The sequence below is a fragment of the Melozone crissalis genome, unplaced genomic scaffold, assembly GCF_028551555.1.
Source record: "Melozone crissalis strain CALT ecotype California unplaced genomic scaffold, PUWL_Pcris_2 ptg000057l_1, whole genome shotgun sequence".
Taxonomy (NCBI): domain Eukaryota; kingdom Metazoa; phylum Chordata; class Aves; order Passeriformes; family Passerellidae; genus Melozone; species Melozone crissalis.
Genome location: NW_026535835.1, coordinates 7,217,582 through 7,237,818, shown reverse-complemented (window position 1 = coordinate 7,237,818; position 20,237 = coordinate 7,217,582). Strand labels below are relative to the sequence as shown.

At 45.4% G+C, this 20,237-nt stretch overlaps 1 protein-coding gene across 1 annotated transcript; it reads right to left on the bottom strand.

Moving 5' to 3' along the window:
- Positions 1 to 223: 223 nt before the first annotated feature.
- YWHAE (tyrosine 3-monooxygenase/tryptophan 5-monooxygenase activation protein epsilon) lies at positions 224 to 19,555 on the bottom strand. Its single transcript, XM_054287485.1, has 6 exons — positions 19,365 to 19,555; positions 10,136 to 10,335; positions 5,529 to 5,635; positions 5,012 to 5,218; positions 4,350 to 4,486; positions 224 to 1,139 (listed from the first exon to the last, which is right to left on the bottom strand). Exons 1-6 carry the CDS (start codon positions 19,426 to 19,428, stop codon positions 1,087 to 1,089), a joined length of 768 nt encoding a protein of 255 aa, XP_054143460.1. The 5' UTR covers positions 19,429 to 19,555; the 3' UTR covers positions 224 to 1,086.
- Positions 19,556 to 20,237: the final 682 nt, after the last annotated feature.

The window sequence follows — 20,237 nt, the reverse complement described above, 5'->3', positions numbered from 1 at the left end:
AGCAGGTGGGAGGAATTCACCAACCATTTCCCAGGGATTTACACAGGGCAAGACTGGATAAAAGGGCTGCTCCCAGCAGCACAACTCACGCTCACACCACATCTTCCTTAGCTCCTGTCTGAAGAACAAGGCTGTTCCTGCTGCTCTCTCCCCCTCCAACTGTTCCTAGCACAAGCAACAAAGGAAAGTTATTAATTATCCTAAAAGAAATTCATAGTGATGGTTGGCATTTTTAATTTAGGTTTGTTTTATTTAAGTTTAATGTTAATTCCATGCTGTGTTTCAGTAAGAACAATACAGATTCTGTATCTGTGGCTCCAGTCAGATATCCAGTAGTACAAATTAGCTTCAAGTTACACATACTGAACAAAAGAGGTTGAGCGAGCGAAGGGAGATGGGGAGAGGGGAGGGAGAAAAGAAAAAATATTGAACACGCATGCAGGCTTATCAATGCCACCTTCAATGCTAACCTGCTTGGAGGGAAAGTAAAGAACAGGCAAGAATGAGCAGCCACGGATTGTTGAACTGTTACCAGCACCATGATTTTCAGCAACGTTTCAGCAGTTTGGAAACTTTTTGTTTTTATACAGTAAAACCACTACAAGAAATGTCCCAAATGCAACCTCGCAACTTCAAGCTAAACACCCAATTAAGTTGAAACATTGGTATAAAATTCAGTTTAAACAGTTATAAAAAAAGAAAGATGCCACCACAATGAGCACTACCTGGCCAGGACCAATCTCTCCCTACACGGCCTTCAGGGTGTCACATCCAGGTCTGATGGCAATGTCACCACAGCTGGCAGAGACAACACAGTAATGCTGAAAGAGCCTTTATGCAGTCCTGTTAGTGTCTTAAAGAACCTAAAAGCTGGCACCAGTAAAATCCACAGAAATTCACTCTTGCCTTTAAGAACTTTTAAACTGTGTAAAAAAAATAAAAATAAAGAAACCCAACAGGGCAGGAACCTAAATTCTGAGACCCAATGTAAAAGTCAGATTTGGTGGTTCTCAGAGTGACACTGAGGGTTTTTGTGGGGAAGGGGGAGGGTGGTCAGAGATGGGTTCTCTTGTTGGCCTTTGTGTCTCACTGGTTTTCATCTTCCACATCCTGCAACGCTTCTTTATTCTGTTCTTCACCTGTGGAAGTGGGAAGAAGGGAGGAAAACGTTACCGTTCCAAACTGAGAGCTGCAGAACAGCTCAACAAGCACCCAGAGATTAATATTTTCATGCAGTACACACTCACTCTCCCACTCCACACTGCCAGCTCCAGAGTGAAGCATTCCCATGGAAACAAAGCCTTGGAATCACCTGCACCCTCACACAACTGCAGCCAGGCCACTGGAACGTGTGAGGACAAACAAACCCAGCCCTGAAACCTGACACCACTCAGGTGAGCAAGGGCTGCACAGCCCAGGCAGAAACCACGGCAGCAGCTGTGGAACAACAGCCCTGGATCTGCAAATCCCTTCCCCAAACCCTCATCTCCTTTCCTGCCCAAGCCCACTCAAGCCTCAACAGCAAAGCACTACAGGGAATTTTACACAGTTACCTTTGGTAACTCCTGCCCTCAGTGTATAAAAAACACCCTGCTGTGAGTCCAACCTGACAGAAACCCTGGGTTTAAGGTTATTAAATAAAAACATCTTGTGGAAATGAATGTCTCTGTTCCACAGGCTGTGCCATGCAGTGGAGTGGGGCTGTCCATGAGACTCCTGCACTTTGGTTACACTCCAGCTGCCCCAGGGAGCTCCATGCAACACCTTCTGCAGGGCTTGACCAAAATTCTGCTGTACCTGGGCAAGCTCCAGGTACCTCAGCTGGTGCCATCACACATGCACAAGTCACTTAATTGGTAAGGGAGGCTGAAAAAATGCTTACAATTATCTGTAACCACATAAGATGGGACTCTCTTAAGGGCAATAAACAGAAATTAGTAACTAAAAACTTCATTTGCAATAAAACCCAATCAAATGAGACTGGTAACTTCCAGCAGATAACCAGAATGTTTGCTCAGAGCATGTCCAGATTGAGGATTACCACCAGGTAAAATAGGAAGTAGATTTTGGAAGAGGAACACAGGACATTCAACAACAATAAAGTTTATAGACAGAATTCTGTTTAAGAGAGGAAAGCAGAGGCTTTAACCCAGACTAGAGGATCTGAGCATGCTCTAACCAACACACTTGAGCAATACTCCTCTACCAGGCCACTGTGAGTACTTCCCATGCCCAAATATTCTTCTATCCATCCAGGATTGCAGCTCAGCTCCCAACCATGTGAGTTACTCTGGATCCTGGTCAAGCACATCACCCCTGGGCAGGGACAGGTGCCACAGGAGTGGCAGCAGGGACACAAGCATTTGTCAGCAGCAGGTGACAGAGGCAGGCACTGTTAGTGACAGGAAAACTGACACTGAAAACTCCAGTGAGCCACAACAAGAGACTTACAAAGTAGAGTTTTTAGGAAATGAACAGTTGGACTTTCCTTTAGGAATCTATACAGCAGGAAAGAAGGGGAGAACAGGAATCATACGGAGATGAAATTACAAGTGTGGAAATAAACTCAACACTCATCTGGGCCATGGGAAAGCTACAGGGACTGGGATGGGTGAGCAGCAGCTGGGGCAAGCCTGGCCTTACATCCCTAAAGGGGTGAAATGGAAATAGAGAAAAGCTTAATGCCAAAGAACAAGCCATTTCCAAGCCTCTCCCATCCCTTGGAAGCTCATTGTGGCACCACTGATTTATTGTTCAAAGGTCTGCTCATTTGGGAATGTAGAGCTCTGGAACCATCAGCTGGAAATGCACTCAGAGTATTGGCAAAGTATGAGGAAACTTAACTTTGCACCTGTGTCTGAACATTCTACATAATCACTTCTCTGGATCTGAAGAATTCCACCAAGACTTTAAGCAGTCCTGCAGTATCTTCAATTTTGTCATCATTATCTTCCTGGCATCAGTAACCAGGACAACCTGAACTGCTTCAGGAATAACAAAAATATCTTCCATGATGTGGAGCAAGAAATTTAGATCTCTATTTCTTTTTTCAACATCTAAAGAGCCTGTAAATAATCCTGTGGAACTTCTACAATATCCATGAGAGACAGCAGCTCTGGGCAAATCAGGAACTTTTGGAAGACACTGTTTGGAAGAGATTGGTACTGTCCCACACTGATCCAACCTTGTTACTGCACTAAAATGGCTTCCACAGACTACCAGGGTATTTGGCCCCAGTAAAAAAAAGTAAAGGTTTTATTTAAATGGAGGGAATTTGAAATACATTTCTCCTCTCCAATGCCTACCCATGGCAAGAAAGGCATTCAACACTTCAGTGTTTGGAGAAAAATCTACAGATCCATCCAGGGTCCAGAGATAATCCTTGAAAAGGGAGGTGCAAGAGCCTTAAGCTCCTGGGATGTGGAGTAAACCAGGAGCCAAGACCCCACACATTTACAGCATTCCCAGCCTCAGCAGCCCCAAGAGCAGAGTGAGAAGCTATGGAGTAACAACACTTCAAAACAAACCCATCATCCCACATAAAAAGAGGAAATTGGGAAGTTAAAAGATGCTGCACTTGCTTTCAAATGGACACAGCACCAGTAAAGTGCCCCCAGGAATGCTGTGTGGCTACAAGAACAGCTTACCAATAATTTAAGACACTCACATATTTATGTGAAGTTCAGCAGTGCTGTTTCTAAGCTCTGGGCATTTGTAGGTACCCAAAATAATCTTAGCAGGACTTATTTCTTCCCCTCCAAGTTAAAAGTAAAGAAGTCAGCTCTTTTCATTTGTCTCTCCAAGAGAGAAACCCTAAAATGAGTAGATTTTACTAAGTATTGTATGTGAAAGTTTAACTGTTGGGAAAGTGCATTCAGTGAGCCAAAACCACTTCATAAATGTGTGCTGTCCTTTGCTAGTGAACAGAAGAAATCCATGTCCCACCCTCTGGTGCTGCCAGGGGCACATTTGGCATTTGCTGTGGCAGTGAGAACATGGAGTGACCTGGAATGAAGGGGAACTGAAGCATTGCAGTGCTCCCTCCTGCACTGGAGGGTCACAACTGCTTGGAATGACAGCCAGAGATGAGCATGAAAGAAAGAAAAGATTAAATAAATGAAGTCACTGCTTTTACAGTCACGTGGGGAGGGACAAACAAAGTGTTGCTAATTCCACACCTCCTTCCTTCAAGTGAGAGCTCCAAAGGCCCCAGAGTCACCCCTGTCACCTGGTCAGTGTTAAGGCAGGACAGGAGGGTCATTATTAGGAGAGACAGAAGTAAACCAAAGGCTCTCCATTTCCACTCTGCTCCTGGCTCAGGAGGAGCTTTCCCAGCAGCACTCACTCACCATCACCCTGCATGTCTGAAGTCCATAGTGTCAGGTTATCACGTAACAACTGCATGATAAGTGTAGAGTCCTTATAGCTTTCTTCACTCAGTGTATCCAGTTCTGCAATAGCATCATCGAAAGCTGCTTTTGCCAACCTGCAGTGACACAACAAAGATGTAACAAACCTTGCTGAACATAATCCAGAAGCACAATTTAACACCAGCCACTTTATGTGATTTAAGAAACTTTTTATTCAATATTTGTTTTATTAAGCATTTCCACATCTTGATTAAGTGCTGCTAAAAACTTCGTGTTAGAGGAATGGTATTTGCTCCAATCACTGCCACTCTGTACATGCACAGGCCACAGAAATCAGTGCCACCACCCCTTCCAGCTTGTGCAAGAGAAGTTAAATCATCTCACACCTTGGGCAGTCTGAGGGCATGCACAGAGTTAACCTGGCAAGCTCTGAGCTGCCATTAGCTGATCAATTCAAGGTTATCACTGTGCTGCCTCTCATTACTCCCACACAAACAGGTGACAGCTTGGACTCCAAAAAATGTTAAAAATCTTCCCAGTGAACTGACACCAATCACAGCAAACATCAGCAGAAGAAAGCAGGAAAAGCAGTTACTCCTGCGTTGGCTGGTACTCACACAGCATTCCCATATCCCACCTACCTGCAGGCACGATCAGGAGAATTAAGAATTTCATAGTAGAATACAGAGAAGTTGAGCGCGAGTCCTAAGCGGATGGGATGTGTTGGTGGGAGTTCTGTCATTGCAATGTCACTAGCAGCTTTGTAAGCCACCAAGCTGTTCTCTGCAGCCTCCTTCCTGTCATTTCCTGTGGCAAACTCAGCCAGATACCTATGGTAGTCCCCCTTCCTGAGAACAGAAACAGTGGGAAGTCAGTAATCCTTGTTTGCCCACCAGCCATTAAATTAACAGCTGAAATTAAAGTGGTTTTAGATATTTACACACTGCACCAGGAGCTGGGGGAATTTTAAATCATCACTACAAGACACACCTTTTCTTCTCTTCATAAATGTTCAGCTGATGTAAAATAAAAAAACCCAAGCAGGGATGTGATTTCTACATCAGCAACTCAATTAAAACTGTTGTTCTTACATCTAAGAGCTGCAATACACAACAGTGTATTTTAACATTTCTGTCTCTATTTCAGGCCTTTACTTACATTTTGTAATAGAAAACCTTGGACTCGCCAGTGTTAGCTGCTGGAATGAGGTGTTTGTCCAGTACATCCAGAATGTCACAACAGATTAACTTCAGTTCAGTCTCAACCTATAAAGAAGAATAAAAATGTAACAAAAAATTAGAAGAGGGAGCAGGATGAGCACTTAAGCCTAAAAGCTTTCAAAAGTACCCAAATATCAGGCAGGTAACATCATGAAATTCCAAAGAGGGTTAAGACAGAAGCAAAATAAATAAAATGCAGCTGCTCCACAGGTGCATTAAGCAAAACAGTTCTGCACATTCAGCTGGCACACACAAGAGGCAGGGACTGATGGATGATGAAATGGGGAACTGAACAGTGGAACTGTAAATTCCTTGGAAGACATCTTGCTAGACCATTGCACTGTTTGTCTCAGGATGTAATTCCTTACTGCAAGGCTTGCACAATTCAATTCCTTCCATTTTTGATCCCAGAAGGCTGCCCTAAAAGTGGCAACAGCAAAGGGGACAATTTGAAGGTAATTAACCTGAATCAGCTCAACTCCATTATACCCCAGAGTGAAATGGCACCTTCACAACAGGTCCTAGTGAGTCCTTGGAGGCAAAGCTCTAAAACTAGAGCCTTAAGACAAAAATCATGGAGTATCAGAACAGAATCAAGATGTGCACACAAAGGTCAGGTACAAGATGAAAACAAGCTCCAGAAGCAGGTGAAAAACACAAAGCGCAGCAACTCAGTGAAAAAGCAGAAATCGTCAACACTGACAGTGAAATCTGTGGCCAAAAACACAGCACATAAAGCCTTATTTAAAAACAGATACTGGATTTGAATAATCTGAACTGAAAACATTCACATGAACCTTCATTTTTTCCAGTTCCAAACATAAAGCAAGGCCCATGAGGTCAGGGTTTAGCACAGAGAGTTTCACACCTGCAGGCAAAGGAACTGAGCACACCCAGGGAAGCTGAAACCCCCCCTGTGCCACCACCACTGCCCAAACCAGGGGGGCTCTGAGCCCCCAGGTCAGCCCAGCAGCAGTGCTTGGTTTCATGCACAGCCTCCCATCCATTGCTGCTTTCTCATGATTTCACAGAACTTTCACAGCTACACTGAAGAGAACTCTGGCTCAAGCTGATTTCATATAAAGGAGAGATTTCAAGCAAATGCATTAAAGAAACTGCAAGTCTTGGATCACAGAGCAGCCCCACTCAGTCCATCATCCCTTCCTATCCTCCCACCCAAGCATTTGCTTTCCTTCTTCCTTTAAGCATTTTCCTTTCCTTGTAATCCTTTTATCACCACACAGCTCCCAAACTATCTGGGTTTGTAACCACAGCAGTTATACCCAAAAGGTTCAAATTACAGCTCCAAAATAAGTAATAAACTGGCACATACACACACACTGACTTGTACAAAGTAACAGATTTGCAAAAGTTCCTTTAGGTAAATTAACTGTCAGCAAATTTCATGGACAAATGTCAGAATGCCCTGACATTCACAGGAAGAATAAGATGCTGTACTTAATTATGTGACAAATACTTAAGAAAGGTGCTGAAATATGGTCACTTGAGAAGAATCTACTTTCATATATTCTTGGGCTACAAAAGCTATAAAACCTTTGGCCAGCAGTCAGTTCCTGCAAACTTCTTTCCTCTTGATCCTCTTTTTCAATGACTTCTTTTGCAGAGAGATCTTCAGCAAAACTGCAAAGAATTAAATCAGTTTCTAATCCTCTTTAGTTAAATAACCACACATGTACAAACTCTATTTCATCTCAGACAGACCTTTTCCAGCTTTGCTTAAAGGATCAGTCACACTTATCAGAGATCAGCTGCTGTCCAGGGCAATGGAAATGTCCTGAGCAAGCTTAGTTTTAAAAGATTTCATATAAATCAAGGTGATTAAGAGTAAAACAAATAAACAAAAAAACCCACAACAAAACTAAAAGCTCTTGTACAAAAAGGATCGGTTCCAGACAGAGTGGCTCAGTGAGCACTCTCGAAGAAGGGGGGATGGAGGAGAGCCTGGCAGCTGCCCCAAATACAGCCCAGGCTGGAAGTGAGAGCACTGGGAACACAAATTCCATGTGCCACATCCCCAGAGCAGGAAGGGGCAGGTCAATATCTGTGTTATGGTGTGGGAATGGATCTGATTTAACTGCAAGGGAGGAACTGCCCTGTGTGCCACACCCCACTGCAGGATGAAGAGCACAAACCTCAGTGTGCTCTCATCAGAGATGAGAAATTCAGGGGCTTTTGTGGATCCAAATGGCCACAGGAGCCAGGAGAGCAGCCTGTGTACAAAGGAAGCACATAAATGGCATTTTCCCTCATGGCTGTGGATGTGTTTGGCTCCATTCAGCTGAAGTGGCTTGGGGAGAGGCACAGTCTGGTGTCCTCCATCTCTCACTACTGCCCAGGGCACACCTGAGCCAAGCCCAGCCCAGCCCTGCAGTTCTGCCCCAGCTCACACTGGTCACCACCTCAAAAACCTCCACGTGAGCCATGAGCTGAATTACAGCAAATACTGACACACACCCAACCCAGCAAAGAATTACTGTCACAAAAAACACTACAGAAATTTTCAATTCCTACTGCAGCAGCACTCACAGCTGCTTCTGGTAGATGAGAAATGTTTATTTTAGAGATTCTGGTTCTTTCCAACTCCTCACTGCTTTAAACTTGGCCTTGTTGGCCCCCAAACATGGTTTGGGGGTTGGGGGGGATGGTTTGGTTAGTTGGGATGTTTTTCCCTTCTTCAGAGCCTTTCAAGTCTGAAAAAGGTTTTCCCAGCAATGAACTTACTCTGGAAAATGCTACAATAGGCAGAATTTGTTGACGAGAGAATCACAGTGAGCAGAACTCTGCTGAAGCTGTTTCTCCAGGGAAGCACTGAGCACAACAGGGCAGGAGTGCTGAGCAGTGACAGGGAGCAGCAGCATCCAAACCTGGGCCATGTCCCTGCTCCCAGGCCACCCTGCCAAACCCTCACACACTCAGAGCAGATGCCAACCCTTATTAAGTCTCCCAGCAGCCACTAAGAGGATCTGGCTTTCAGATAATGCTCAGGAACCTCTTGTAGGAGTCCCTGTGGAGCTGGGCAGACACAGCCACCCTTCCTCCAGTGTGGAACCAGTGAGAGTCCAGGGCACTGCTCCTCCTGTGCAGCTCTGACAGCTGCTCCCTCTGAGGATTTCACAGCTCTATCAGCTGGCATAACACTGACTTCAGTGGCCTCTCCATCCTTCAGACACCTCAAGCACTACAAACTTGTACTTCTTGCACCCCAGTCCATCCAGAATGTCAGACATACTTTACAAAAGAGATCAGAATAAAGGCTATTTCTAGAGTCCTTTCAAAAGCAGGAGAAAAGTCTTTTCATCACCAAAGGATCTCTGGCAGAAGATGATAACCACCCACAAAACCCTGTGCAAAAGAATCTGGAAAACACACAATGTAAAACAAATTTAATCACTGGATAGCTTTTGTCTTGTTTTCTATGTTCTTTTAGGAAACACCCATCAAGAAAAGGTTATTTGGGACTGTATGTAACTGGCAGAGTCTCATCCCATCAGCATGCCAGCATAAAATTAGAAACTCCCAACTTTAACAATTCCATGGAGCAACAGAAACCCTGTGAGTCAACAGCAAGGAGACAGAGCCATTCCTGGGAGAAGATTTCCAAGGCAAGATCATTTCCATTGCTGGTATATGAATCAGTGCCAGGTGATAGAACAGACTCCAGTGTTTCTCTGGAAGTGAAGATGTGAACCATGTGGAGGCACATGTCCTCAAATAATGGAGATGAAGTCTCTGCAGAAGTGTGTGGGATTTAAATAGCATGGGAGGCTGCCTGCTCTGTGCTGAACCATCATTTAGGGCAGGGGGAACAAACTCACTGAGAGCTGGAGCTTTCATTAGCCCTTACCAAGGCAAGTCAGAGCTTGCTGCAAGTTCTCCATTTTAGGTAAAGCTGCACACACTGACTAAGTCAGCATGAAGTTATGTGGATCAATTTTTCCCTCTCTTCAGAGAGAGAAAACAGCAAGGCCCTGGAGGTTTCACAGCTGGGATGACCAGGACATCCCCAGGAACAGGAGTGACAGAAGGAGCCAAGAAGAGTCTGAAGAACTTTCCCCACAGACATTTCCAGTGTTAATGTTTTGATCTCTCTAGGACAGAGAATCACAGAAAGTGTCACTGTATGATCCAAAGCAACTTTTATAGGAAGTGGAAGTTTAACAGCCAAACACCTCCTCTGACAGGGTTAATTAAAAAATTAAGTTGCTTGGGGTCAGTGAGGCTGGAGGGGAAGGAATGAGGCCTCCTGAGCAGGCAGGGAAGAGCCAGTGCAGTTCAGATGCTTGGCAGAGCTGCTGATGCACTGAGGGAACAGCCCTGAGCCCTCCTGAGTGTTTACACAGCAGCACCACAGCTCTCCCCTTCACCAGGAGATTGATTCTCCAGATAAGGAACAAGCTCCAGCCTCCCAAGGCTGCCACCCCACTCCAGGTCAGCACAGCAGAGGCAGCCTGGAACAGCAGGGCTGTTTATGGCAAGGGCACCAGAACTAAATGACATTCTGCTCTAAGACCAACTCCCTCTTACCATTTGCCGATATTCCCGAATCATTTTTAATTTGTCTTCTCCACCTTTGTTTTCTTCTTTCTGTTCAATGCTGCTGATTATTCTCCAGGAAGCTCTCCTGGCTCCAATCACATTTTTATATGCAACAGAAAGCAGGTTTCTTTCTTCCACTGTCAACTCCACGTCCATGCCAGCCACCTTCTTCATTGATTCAACCATTTCTAGGAGGAAAAGGTCAGGCAATTATTCTCACACCTGAAGCATCTTACAAATCATTCAGTACAAGCTGTACATTAATGAGAACTCAGGAAATTAATTAGATTCCCTCCTTTAATCCAGCTACTCCTCACTTTTACCCTGGAGTGTTCCAAACAAATCAATCAGCACATGCACAAAGGAAGTATCTGATATTCATCTGGGATTTTACAAGGGTTTCAAAATTAATAACAGTTATCAGCACAATCCTACAGGAGTGTTTGTTCTCCAGAGTGCTCTGGAAAAAGCAGAGAACAGTGAGAAAAGGTGAGCAAATGGGATCTGGCTCTTGACACAATCAGGATAAAAATCTGAGGAATTACAAGATGCTTTACTGATTTTTCAACTGGAATACAGTGTAATGTAGTAATTAACAAAAATATAAAATCCAGATTTGAATACACGAAGAGATGTATGAGTACTGTTACTAGGAAAATGAACATCCAAAAGAAAAATCTGGTGCTTGGAGTGGTAACAAAGAAATCATCCTGAGTGTACCCACAGCAACCTTATGTACCCACGCCAAGCAGTCATTCACACTGAAAAGGAACACACAAAATATGAATTAATATCTATTTGTATTTTAAACCTGTTGAAAAGTATTTCTAAACCTGAGGTTAAAATCAATACCAAAACCAAAGCCACTTTCCTACACTCCAATGGAAGCAAAGATTAAACCACTGAAGGAAGGCTGTAACCCTTTCATTACCTAACCACACTGGGATTCTTCAAGACACATTAGAAGAACAGTGTTAAACACACAAATGAAGCTTAACTTTCATTTTTGGCCCTGAGATGTCAAAATCACAACCTGAACAGGCACAAGCTACTGCAGCCATGGAGACTGCAGGCTCCCTGGCAGATCAGTGTTATCAGTCTCCAACAGGTCTCCATATGTGGAGGACAACACTTTATGGTGGTTCTATTTTTATCAGCAGATTTTGCTTCTCCAAATCACATAAAGTAACAAAAAAAATCACCAAGGATTTGATAAAGTTTGTTGAAAACACCACCCTGCAATTGCAAAATGGTGAGAAGAATGTGAGAGCTGCCCTAGAACATTCCATGTTCACACAATTAATATTAACATAAACATAAGAAATTGATGCCAGTTAAGCTACAGGCAATATAATATAGCTACAATTTGCTACTTAAATAAAGCAAGCACTGTGATTTCTTCTCTGAAGGACGACCCCACCATCCCATTCATACAAAGAATCTACTTAAAAGCTGTGAATTTTTAAAATTATGCAAATTAAGCCATCTCATATTTTGAAGTTTATTAAACAACAGAGCTATGCTCAAGATTAAGATGTCTGACAGTTCTTGGGGATAAAAATGACAATCAGGAATTGAGACTTGCAGTCTTCATGAGCTGGGTATCTTTGTCAAGCTCCAGAACAAAATGCAGGTCTTGTTTTTAAGGCTAATATTTACTGCCTTCAGAGAAGCAACCCAGAGGTTACAGAAGATGCTGCCTTTTCTTTAAAGGGTTTCTACAACTGTGCTTTATCCATTGGGATTAAATGCACAGCACTGCAGTCATACTCCTGGATGCACACAATGCTTTTATAGAAAATCTGCCTCTTAATGAAGACAACACAAATCCATTCACACTTATCCCATATAACAATGATCTACATGGAATCATGAGTGCAGAAGTGTGGTGGTTGAGGAACATGGACAGCAACAGCTTCCAAGATCTTCTGCCCTGTGTCAGGAAACTGCAACAACTGGGCCAAAAAGGGCACATTTTATCAACTGTTCTACAGGTTTCCTTCACAACCTCTTCCTTAGAAGCACATTTGTGTAGTGTGAAAATGCGAAATAAAAAACTATAGACAAGACTTGCTGTTCCCTGTAAATGAGGAGCTGTTCTCAGTGTACATTCAAACACATCATTACCAATTTAATTAATTGTTTGGGTCCTACAGGATTTTATCTATCACCAGTCTGAAGATCTACAAGCTCTTGAAACAGAGGCTAAACGCAACTCAGCTGAGCAACAGCTGGTGCAGAGCCAAAGCCAAACCCCTGCCCTACAAGGAGCTCCTGGCTCAGTGTTTCAGACTGTGGCAAAGGAGGTCATTCCCCTCCTCCTGCAGAGCCACAACCACAGAAAGGAGGGAGCCAAAGGAAAGCAGGCTCACAACTGCTCCGTATCAGCAAACAGCCCTTATCACCCCAACAATTTTATGACTGAGTTGTTGGTAAGTTAAACAGGCTCCCTGACAGTGACAGCCCCTGGGAACAGGATGCTGGGGGATGGGGGAGCACCTCAGGTTCCTCCATTTGTTGTGAAGCTGCAGCACCCTCGCACTGGGTACAACCTCCCAACACCCACAACAGGAACTGAAAGGGCTCCCCCACAAAATCCTAATTTTGGCACTAGGTAACCACACAACCACAGATCAGAATCCCACCCATAAACAACTGTCCCACCCAAAGACAAAACATTTATCAGTCTTTATCAGGCTACCCACAAAAGGTTTCTAGTTTAGTAAAGAGCCCAATTTTACTTAAAAATACAAAAATCTGGGCTGATATTCAACAAGACAAAATATTATTCACATACCTTGATGTTCCATGGTAAAGCCATAATCCAGCCCTGAAAACTTAAGCCTGATGAAAAATCTTAAGAACACAGGCAGTCCAAAAGCAAGGGGAAAACCTATCTGTATCTCCTCCAACAGAAAACAAAAATAAAGTCACCCACACCGGCAACAGAGGAAATTATTTTTTATTGTAAGTGCAGTTTTACCTATCTATCTGGAAGTTTCCACAAGGAAGGGGAAAGCTCAGTCAGAGACCATTCAAGACAAAATACAAGTCTGAGATTACATTTCATTAAGGATTACTGCAGGAATGACAACTCATTGCATACAAAATCCAGAGATGCTTGCACTGCATTATGGAAGAAGCAGTGTTATGCAGATTCAGAGGCACAGACTGTATTTAAGTGGTTAAGTTCCAGCCTCTCAGGTGATTGTGGCTGTCACTTATTGTGCTACTGTCAGCTCATGCCGCCATCAGAGCAGGAAATCCCAAAAATGTAAATTGTGGAAGGAGAGGGGAATATTCTGGAGGATGACATGCTTGTCCTAGATTTAGATCCTTCCCCAAGCACCTGATGCTGGTTAGGAAACACCACAACACACACACACTGCCTGACCAGGTCTGTGTATTTTTATGGAAAAGCTGACTCCAAACAACTGCCTAAGATACTACAAAATTGTCATGATGATGACCAGGCCATTTTTTAGGTTCCTATATTCTACTATGATTAAAATGCTGCAAACCCTGCTGAGTCACCTCCAGCCACCAGGAGGGACACACAGGCAGAGCCTGGAAAGCACCAAGGGCTGGGACAGAGGTGGCACCTACAAAGGGTTTGTGGACAGCAAGGTGCAAGGCTTGGGATTGGGGTGTAAAGTGAAAGACAAAGAACAAGCCTTACTCTAAGCTAAAAAGTCATGGGGAAGTTTAATCTTTTCCACTGCCCTGATCTAAGGGCAATAAGGCAAACCAGGATCGTCAAGCTTCTAAGCTGCTGCCCAGTACCTCCTCCAGCATTTCAGGAGCAGAAAGCTGCAACTGAGCATCCTGTGAGCTGTGAGGAGGTGGAGGACACAGCAGAAAAATCTTCCCTTGTGTCTACCAGAGATGATCACAGACTATAAACAGTATTCAAAGACTCAGTACAAGTGTTAGCCCTGTACTTGTTCATTCTTGCAATGAACAAAAGATGATCAGCAACAAGTCACAGCAACTTGAAGTGTCTGACCCTAAACTGTTGTGTGTAACCTCCAGTCAGGGCTTTAATAGCTGCAAACACAAAGTGGTTTACACTGCTCACTTGAGAAGGGCTCCAGCACACACTCAAGGGGACCTACAACACACCATGAACCCAATACTCACTAGGGGTCAAGTCAATGGGAATTACACTTAAAAAACCCTGGAATAAGTGGGTATATGCATAATCATTATCCTGTAGAGCATGGCCTTCCATTATGCCTCACAAATCTACTGGAATGCTTTGAACAAGTGAAGCACGTGGACAAGGAGGCATAATTGGAACAGTCTACCTGGATTTCCCAGAGGCATTGGGTCCCTCACCCAAGGTTCTTTAAGGAACTCAGCTGCCATGGGATAGGAAGGAAAGTCCCCACATGGATAAACACTTGGCTGAAAGACAGGAAACAGGGCATGAATATGAGCCTCAAGTGTTGAGAACAGAGAAAGCCCACCAGTGGAACCACAAGGGATCTGGGCTGGAAGCAGGCTGGCATTTCTGAGGGAGCCACAGAAGCAAACAAGAAGTTCTAACTTAGCAGCAGCAAACTCCTAGGAACAAACACGAGAAGAACTGAAGAAATAGGGGCCAGTGTGCTTTCTTCAGTAAGAGATGAATGTACTGTGCAGATTAATACCACAGACTGCATTTCCCACAGCTAAAACCTCCACCTGGCATCAGTGGGCACCACCCTGCTCACTACACGGCTGAGCTCCAGATTCAACCAAGTGCAAGTTCAGCTCCTCTTGCCATCCATCAGGAACTGCTCTGAACACACCATGGCACTGCCTGCATGAGGTTTTTCTGTTCTCTTAGGGAATCCTGTGTTTGGCATCCAGACAGGGCTGAACCCATCCCAATCGATTCCCTCCTGCCAGCTCAACACCCCCCTGACCTCTCAACTGCCTCATTCAGGTCACCAGCTCAGACAACTGCTCACAGGGGAAAAAAAATTAATCCTGCCTTTCATTTAGAGAACTGAACTGGTTCTAAGGGTCAGACCAGAATTCAAGCACAAATGAGAAGCATTCCTTATCACATAAAAGAACCTTACAGGTGGATTCCCAGTTAAGACAACCAACAGGCAGAGAAGAAAAAAAAACCTCAAATAATATCCAACCTGCACAGTGGCTTGATGATGATTTGTGGACAAAGCAGAGGGTTATATTGCTATTCCTTGTGTAAGGTTTGGAACAGCTGGTGCAGTGAAAACCCTTCCAAACCTGGCAGCATGACTCTGCAATAAACAGCCCTGTACCTTTACACATGGAGGAACACAGGTTAGGGCCAAGCTATCCTAGCAACAGTGGGATTTTCTGCATGATCAATTGTATGGTCTACCACAAGTCCTTCTTGCAACAGGAACATTTTATATCATTCCTCTAATCTCTTCAAGCTGGGGACATTTACTTTTCCAAATCAAGAGGATTTCCCCACTATTTCTAACAAACATTTCAGTTTGAAAGCAAACATCTTAAGCCTGGGCCTGATCATAAATCTCTCCCTTGACTGAGATCTGCTCTGAGCAATCCTCTAATACTGGAAACCAGTTCAGCTTCTGGGCTGCTTGCAGAGGACCTCACCATGCAACTGCAGAATTCTGTCTCCTTTGTCTGCTCCTGGTACCTCAGGAAATTCAAGAAGGCCATTACAGACAAAGGCCCTCTCTCACACACTGCTCATAATCACAAGTCAATTTATGTCCCAGTGTGTACAACTCCCACTTAAAGAATTGTACAGCCTTACTCCTTTAGCACTGTCTTGCTCATATTTTAACTCTTGGATTCCCACAATTCTTAGGGATTTGCTGAGATTTTTCTGCCTTTTACCTCAGAGACAGCAGTCACACCCCACACCACCATAGCAGTAAGAGCTTTAACAGGGGAAGTGGTAACCATTCATGGGGAGAGGAACCCAAAAAACTGAAGTGTGCTTGACATCTGCTTGAAAGAGACCAATCTTCTGCAAACCAAAATTAATATGCAACTTGAATTCTAATTTGTGACTTATTGATTCCTCATTAGGCTCTAAGCTGAAGACCTGTTACTAGGAGACAGCTCTTCCTAAAAAGGGTTCAAATCTTGAACTGAACCCACTGCTGCACACGTTCCTGCCTGTGATAAAGACATTTCTAAAACAAAGGAGCTGCTGTTAGCCTGCTGTGCTGGGAGGCAGGAAACCTGTCATGGTGGGCTGGGCTTTCCTTACCTGTACCTTGACCCATTCTCTGGTTCTGAGGGGGAAACTCCCCTATTTCACCTCACCCAAGTGATGTAGTTCAAGACTTGGAAGTATCTGCTCAAACTGCCTTGAGCCACAGAATGTTTCTCACCTCAAACAAAGATGTTCCCAGCCTCCACAAAGAGGGATTGGTTTCAATATTCAGCAGCAGTCTACAGGAATCCTCTACATCCTCTTGATATAGAGTTCCACAATATCACTTACTCCAATTGTTTTCCAAAAAAGGAGTGCATTTAGTTCTATATTATCCTACCAATAAGGAATAGCAGTGAGTGAGATTTCTCCCCAAGCTTCCTGTACTGCCACTAAGCTTCCTGGCATTTTGTGATTTGCCATAACATGCCTAAGCAGATCTGTGAAGATAGTCAGACACCCAAATCTCTTAATATATCTCTGGAGATCAGGGTTTAAGTGCTACTTACACTGCAAAAGTACCTAGAAAGTTGTCCTCTTAATCTGGGCCACCATCCTGAGGACAGCACAGACACAGGACTAGATTCCCAACCGTTCACAAATGCAGCTCCCAAGACTTCAGAAATTCCCTAAGTGGGTCAGGTAAGTAACACCAAAGAAGCCACAGTTGGATGCCCACCATAAGTGCTGCTATAAATGCCAGGAGCCATACATAAATAGCAACCCACCATTCTTCCAGTCTCCAGGAGAAAGATGGGACAGAAATTTACACTTATTCTAATGTTAAACACAAAAAGATTTGTCAAACTCATATTTGAATTACCCAAAGGATTTGTATTCCAATGTATCTGCAGCCAGTACTTACCATCACCCCATTTTATATGAGCCCATTAATAACTGTGGTCCTTAATTGTGCACCTCAAAGATCAAACTGAGGAGCAAAATTAGGATTGGCTGACTCTTTCCTCACATTGCTTCTGAAATCACTTTGTTCACAGAATTATCCAGCAGTCCTAGCTATGATCTTGGCAGAACTGCATTATTTCACATTAACAAGAACAAATTATGCCAATCATTTTTAATTGTTTCAGCTGAACAGGAACAGAGAATTAAATGATAAAACAGTATCTACAGTACATTTTCTTCCAGGCCATGGACATGAAGGAAGTGAAGATGCATTTACAGCAGCTAGCAGAATCAGAGGGTGCATCTTAAATTATGGTAACCCAACCAGATTCCTAAAACCCAGAGCACTGATTTCAACAAGACAACCTTAAGCTAGTGCTTCAAAATTGTAACAAGTCTTATCCCCATTCAGAAGCAATACAGCACAACAGGTCTGCTACATTCTGCTCTGGGCAGCTTGTTTAGCAAACATTCATGGTGCTGGGAGAACCAAAAGTCCACCCAGGGAAATGCTGCACCAAGACAATAATCCTTCCCAATCCATTTTTATCAGTGGACAGGAAGTTTGCATTGCAGGTCTGTGCCATGGGGTAGAGTCCTGTTACCTTCTAACAAAGTGATTTACTGCTGACTTCAGAAAAGCCCACAGTCATGCCTCAAGAGCTCCCAAGGATGATGATTCCTCCAGGATGTTGGGTTTCCACTCAAGCCAAAGCCAACACCTTCAGTGGCACTGACTCATCCCTGCCAGGTGGAGAACCCTTCCCTCCTCAACACACATTCTGTGGAATATGGATGTGTTCCTCTGCCCAAGCTAATTATGGTACCCCAATACCTGGTTTTTGGGGGCATTCCCTTTCTCCAGGTCCTTCAGTTATTGCAGAGACTGACTTACTGCTTTCCTTTAGTGAACCTATGAATTATAACCTATTTTCCCATCAGAACTCTAAATGAATGGAGTTTTATTCAGGCCTTCTTTTTGTTTTAGTTTCTCCTTTTTTCTCCAAAACATGTATTTTTCAGATTTTCTGCTATGATGCTATCAGATGTTTTTTAAGCACAGCTCAGTAAAAATGTGTCATTTGGTGAGAACTTGGTCATGTCGTCTATAAAAATTTAGAAACAAAAAATATTTGGAGTGTCTTCTTACCTCTCTAAATGAGGTGTTGCTGCATTCACACATTCCACTTACATATATTTATTTCACTTCAAATGAGTAATCACAGCTCTCAGGGCAAAGTAACAGTCTTAGAAGAGTCGAGAAAATTAAAGGCCCTTTCTATTATATGCAGGGGAACCATGTTTAAAAGGAACAGCTGCAAGACAGACATTTTTGGGGCAAGAGACACCACCCAGGGTTGCCAGTTCCTCCCCTCTAGCCCTTTTCCCCCAGATATTAAATCATCACGGATATTAAATGATCAGAGATAACACAAAAACTTAAAGGGGAAAAAGGATGAAAAGAAAACGCTGGGAAAATGAAACTACCTGTAATAATTCCTACCACATAATGAAAGCATATGCGTTTTCTTTAGGCAGTGAATCATGTACTCGCTCCCTGCAGGGTGAGAACTCGCTCTCTCTGGCTTTGCCAGGGGCAGCAGGATCTCCAGCCGGGGGTAGAGGCAGAGAAAGAAGCGCAGCCCCGTCCCCGGGGACCCCCGCGAGCACGGCCGGTGAGGGGCCGAGGGCCGGGCTCCCCCTCCGAGCGCTCGGCATGGGCGTTGTCTGCGGCGAGCCGCCCTCGCTCCGCTCCGCCCGGCCGGGGCAGCGCGGGCCGGGGCCGGCCGGACCTCGCGGCGCCGTGAGGGGGAGCGGGGTCTCTTTGTGGGGCCCCTCGAGGCGGGGGCGGCTCCCCTGCCCCCCCTTCCAGGACTCGCCCTTCGCGGCCGCCATTTTATTCCCGGCTCCTGCCGCCACCGCCCCCCGCCCCGGGCCCCGCCCCGGCCCGAGACACCCCCTCGCCCGGGCCCCCCATCCCCGCTTCCAGCGGCCCCTCAGGGCGCTCCCCGTCGCCATTTTGTGTGCGCCCCCTCCTCCGCCTCTGCCCCCCTCCCCCGCCCAGCCGCCATTTTGTGGCCGCTCCCTCCCTCCCTCCCTCTCCCCTCGGCCGTGCACGGCCTCCCGAGCCCGCGCGCTCACCATCGTAGCGCTCAGCCTGCTCAGCCAACTTGGCCTGATAGACGAGGTCCTCCCGATCGTCCATGTCCTACGGGCGGGGCGGCGGCGGGGACTGCGCGGGGCGGATGGCAGCCGATGGGTCCGGAGGGCTCTGCAGCTACCAGCTCGCTGCTCTCCGGGCAAATATGGCGGCAGCGCCTCCTCCCGCTGCATCCGGGCACTCCCGCGGGCGCGCGCATGCGCCCCACCGCCTCCCATGGCAACGGCGGCTCCCTAGCAACGGGCGGGGGGCGGGGTGAGGCGGCGTGAGGCGGCATGAGGGGTGTGAGAATAAAGGGAATGGGGCGGTGTGAGGGGTGAGGCGGCATGAGGGGTGTGAGGAGGGGTGAGAATAAAGGGAATGGGGCGGTGTGAGGGATTAAGCGGGATGAAACGGGATGGGGAGTTGGGCAGAATGAGGGGTAAGGCGGGATAAAGCAGGATGAGACGGTGTGAGGGGTGAGGCGAAATGAGGGGTGAGGCAGAATGGATGAAGCGGTCTGAGGGCTGAGGCGGGATGGATGAAGCAGCGGCGTGAGGGGTGAGACGGGATGAGGCATAAAGCGGAATGAGGCGGTGTTGTCGGTGTGAGGGGTGAGGCAGGATGGATGAAGCGGTGTGAGGGTGAGGTGGGATGGACGAAGCGGCGTGAGGCGTGAGAGGGGATGAGGGATAAAACGGAATGAGGTGGTGTTGTCCGTGTGAGGGATGAGACAGGATGGATGAAGCGGTGTGAGGTTGAGGCAGGATGAGGGATAAAGCGGCATGAGGCGGTGTTGTAGGTGTGAGGGCTGAGGCGGGATGAGGAATAACGCGGGATGAAGGATGAGGCAGCCCAGCAATGGCGGGGATGGT

Excerpts from the sequence above, each read along its gene's own strand:
- YWHAE (XM_054287485.1), bottom strand. The coding sequence starts at position 19,428 with ATGGACGATCGGGAGGACCTCGTCTATCAGGCCAAGTTGGCTGAGCAG. Across the intron at positions 10,336-19,364 it reads GCAGGCTGAGCGCTACGATG|AAATGGTTGAATCAATGAAG; the intron begins GTGAGCGCGCGG and ends TTTTCCTCCTAG. Across the intron at positions 5,219-5,528 it reads AAGGTTTTCTATTACAAAAT|GAAGGGGGACTACCATAGGT; the intron begins GTAAGTAAAGGC and ends TTCTGTTCTCAG.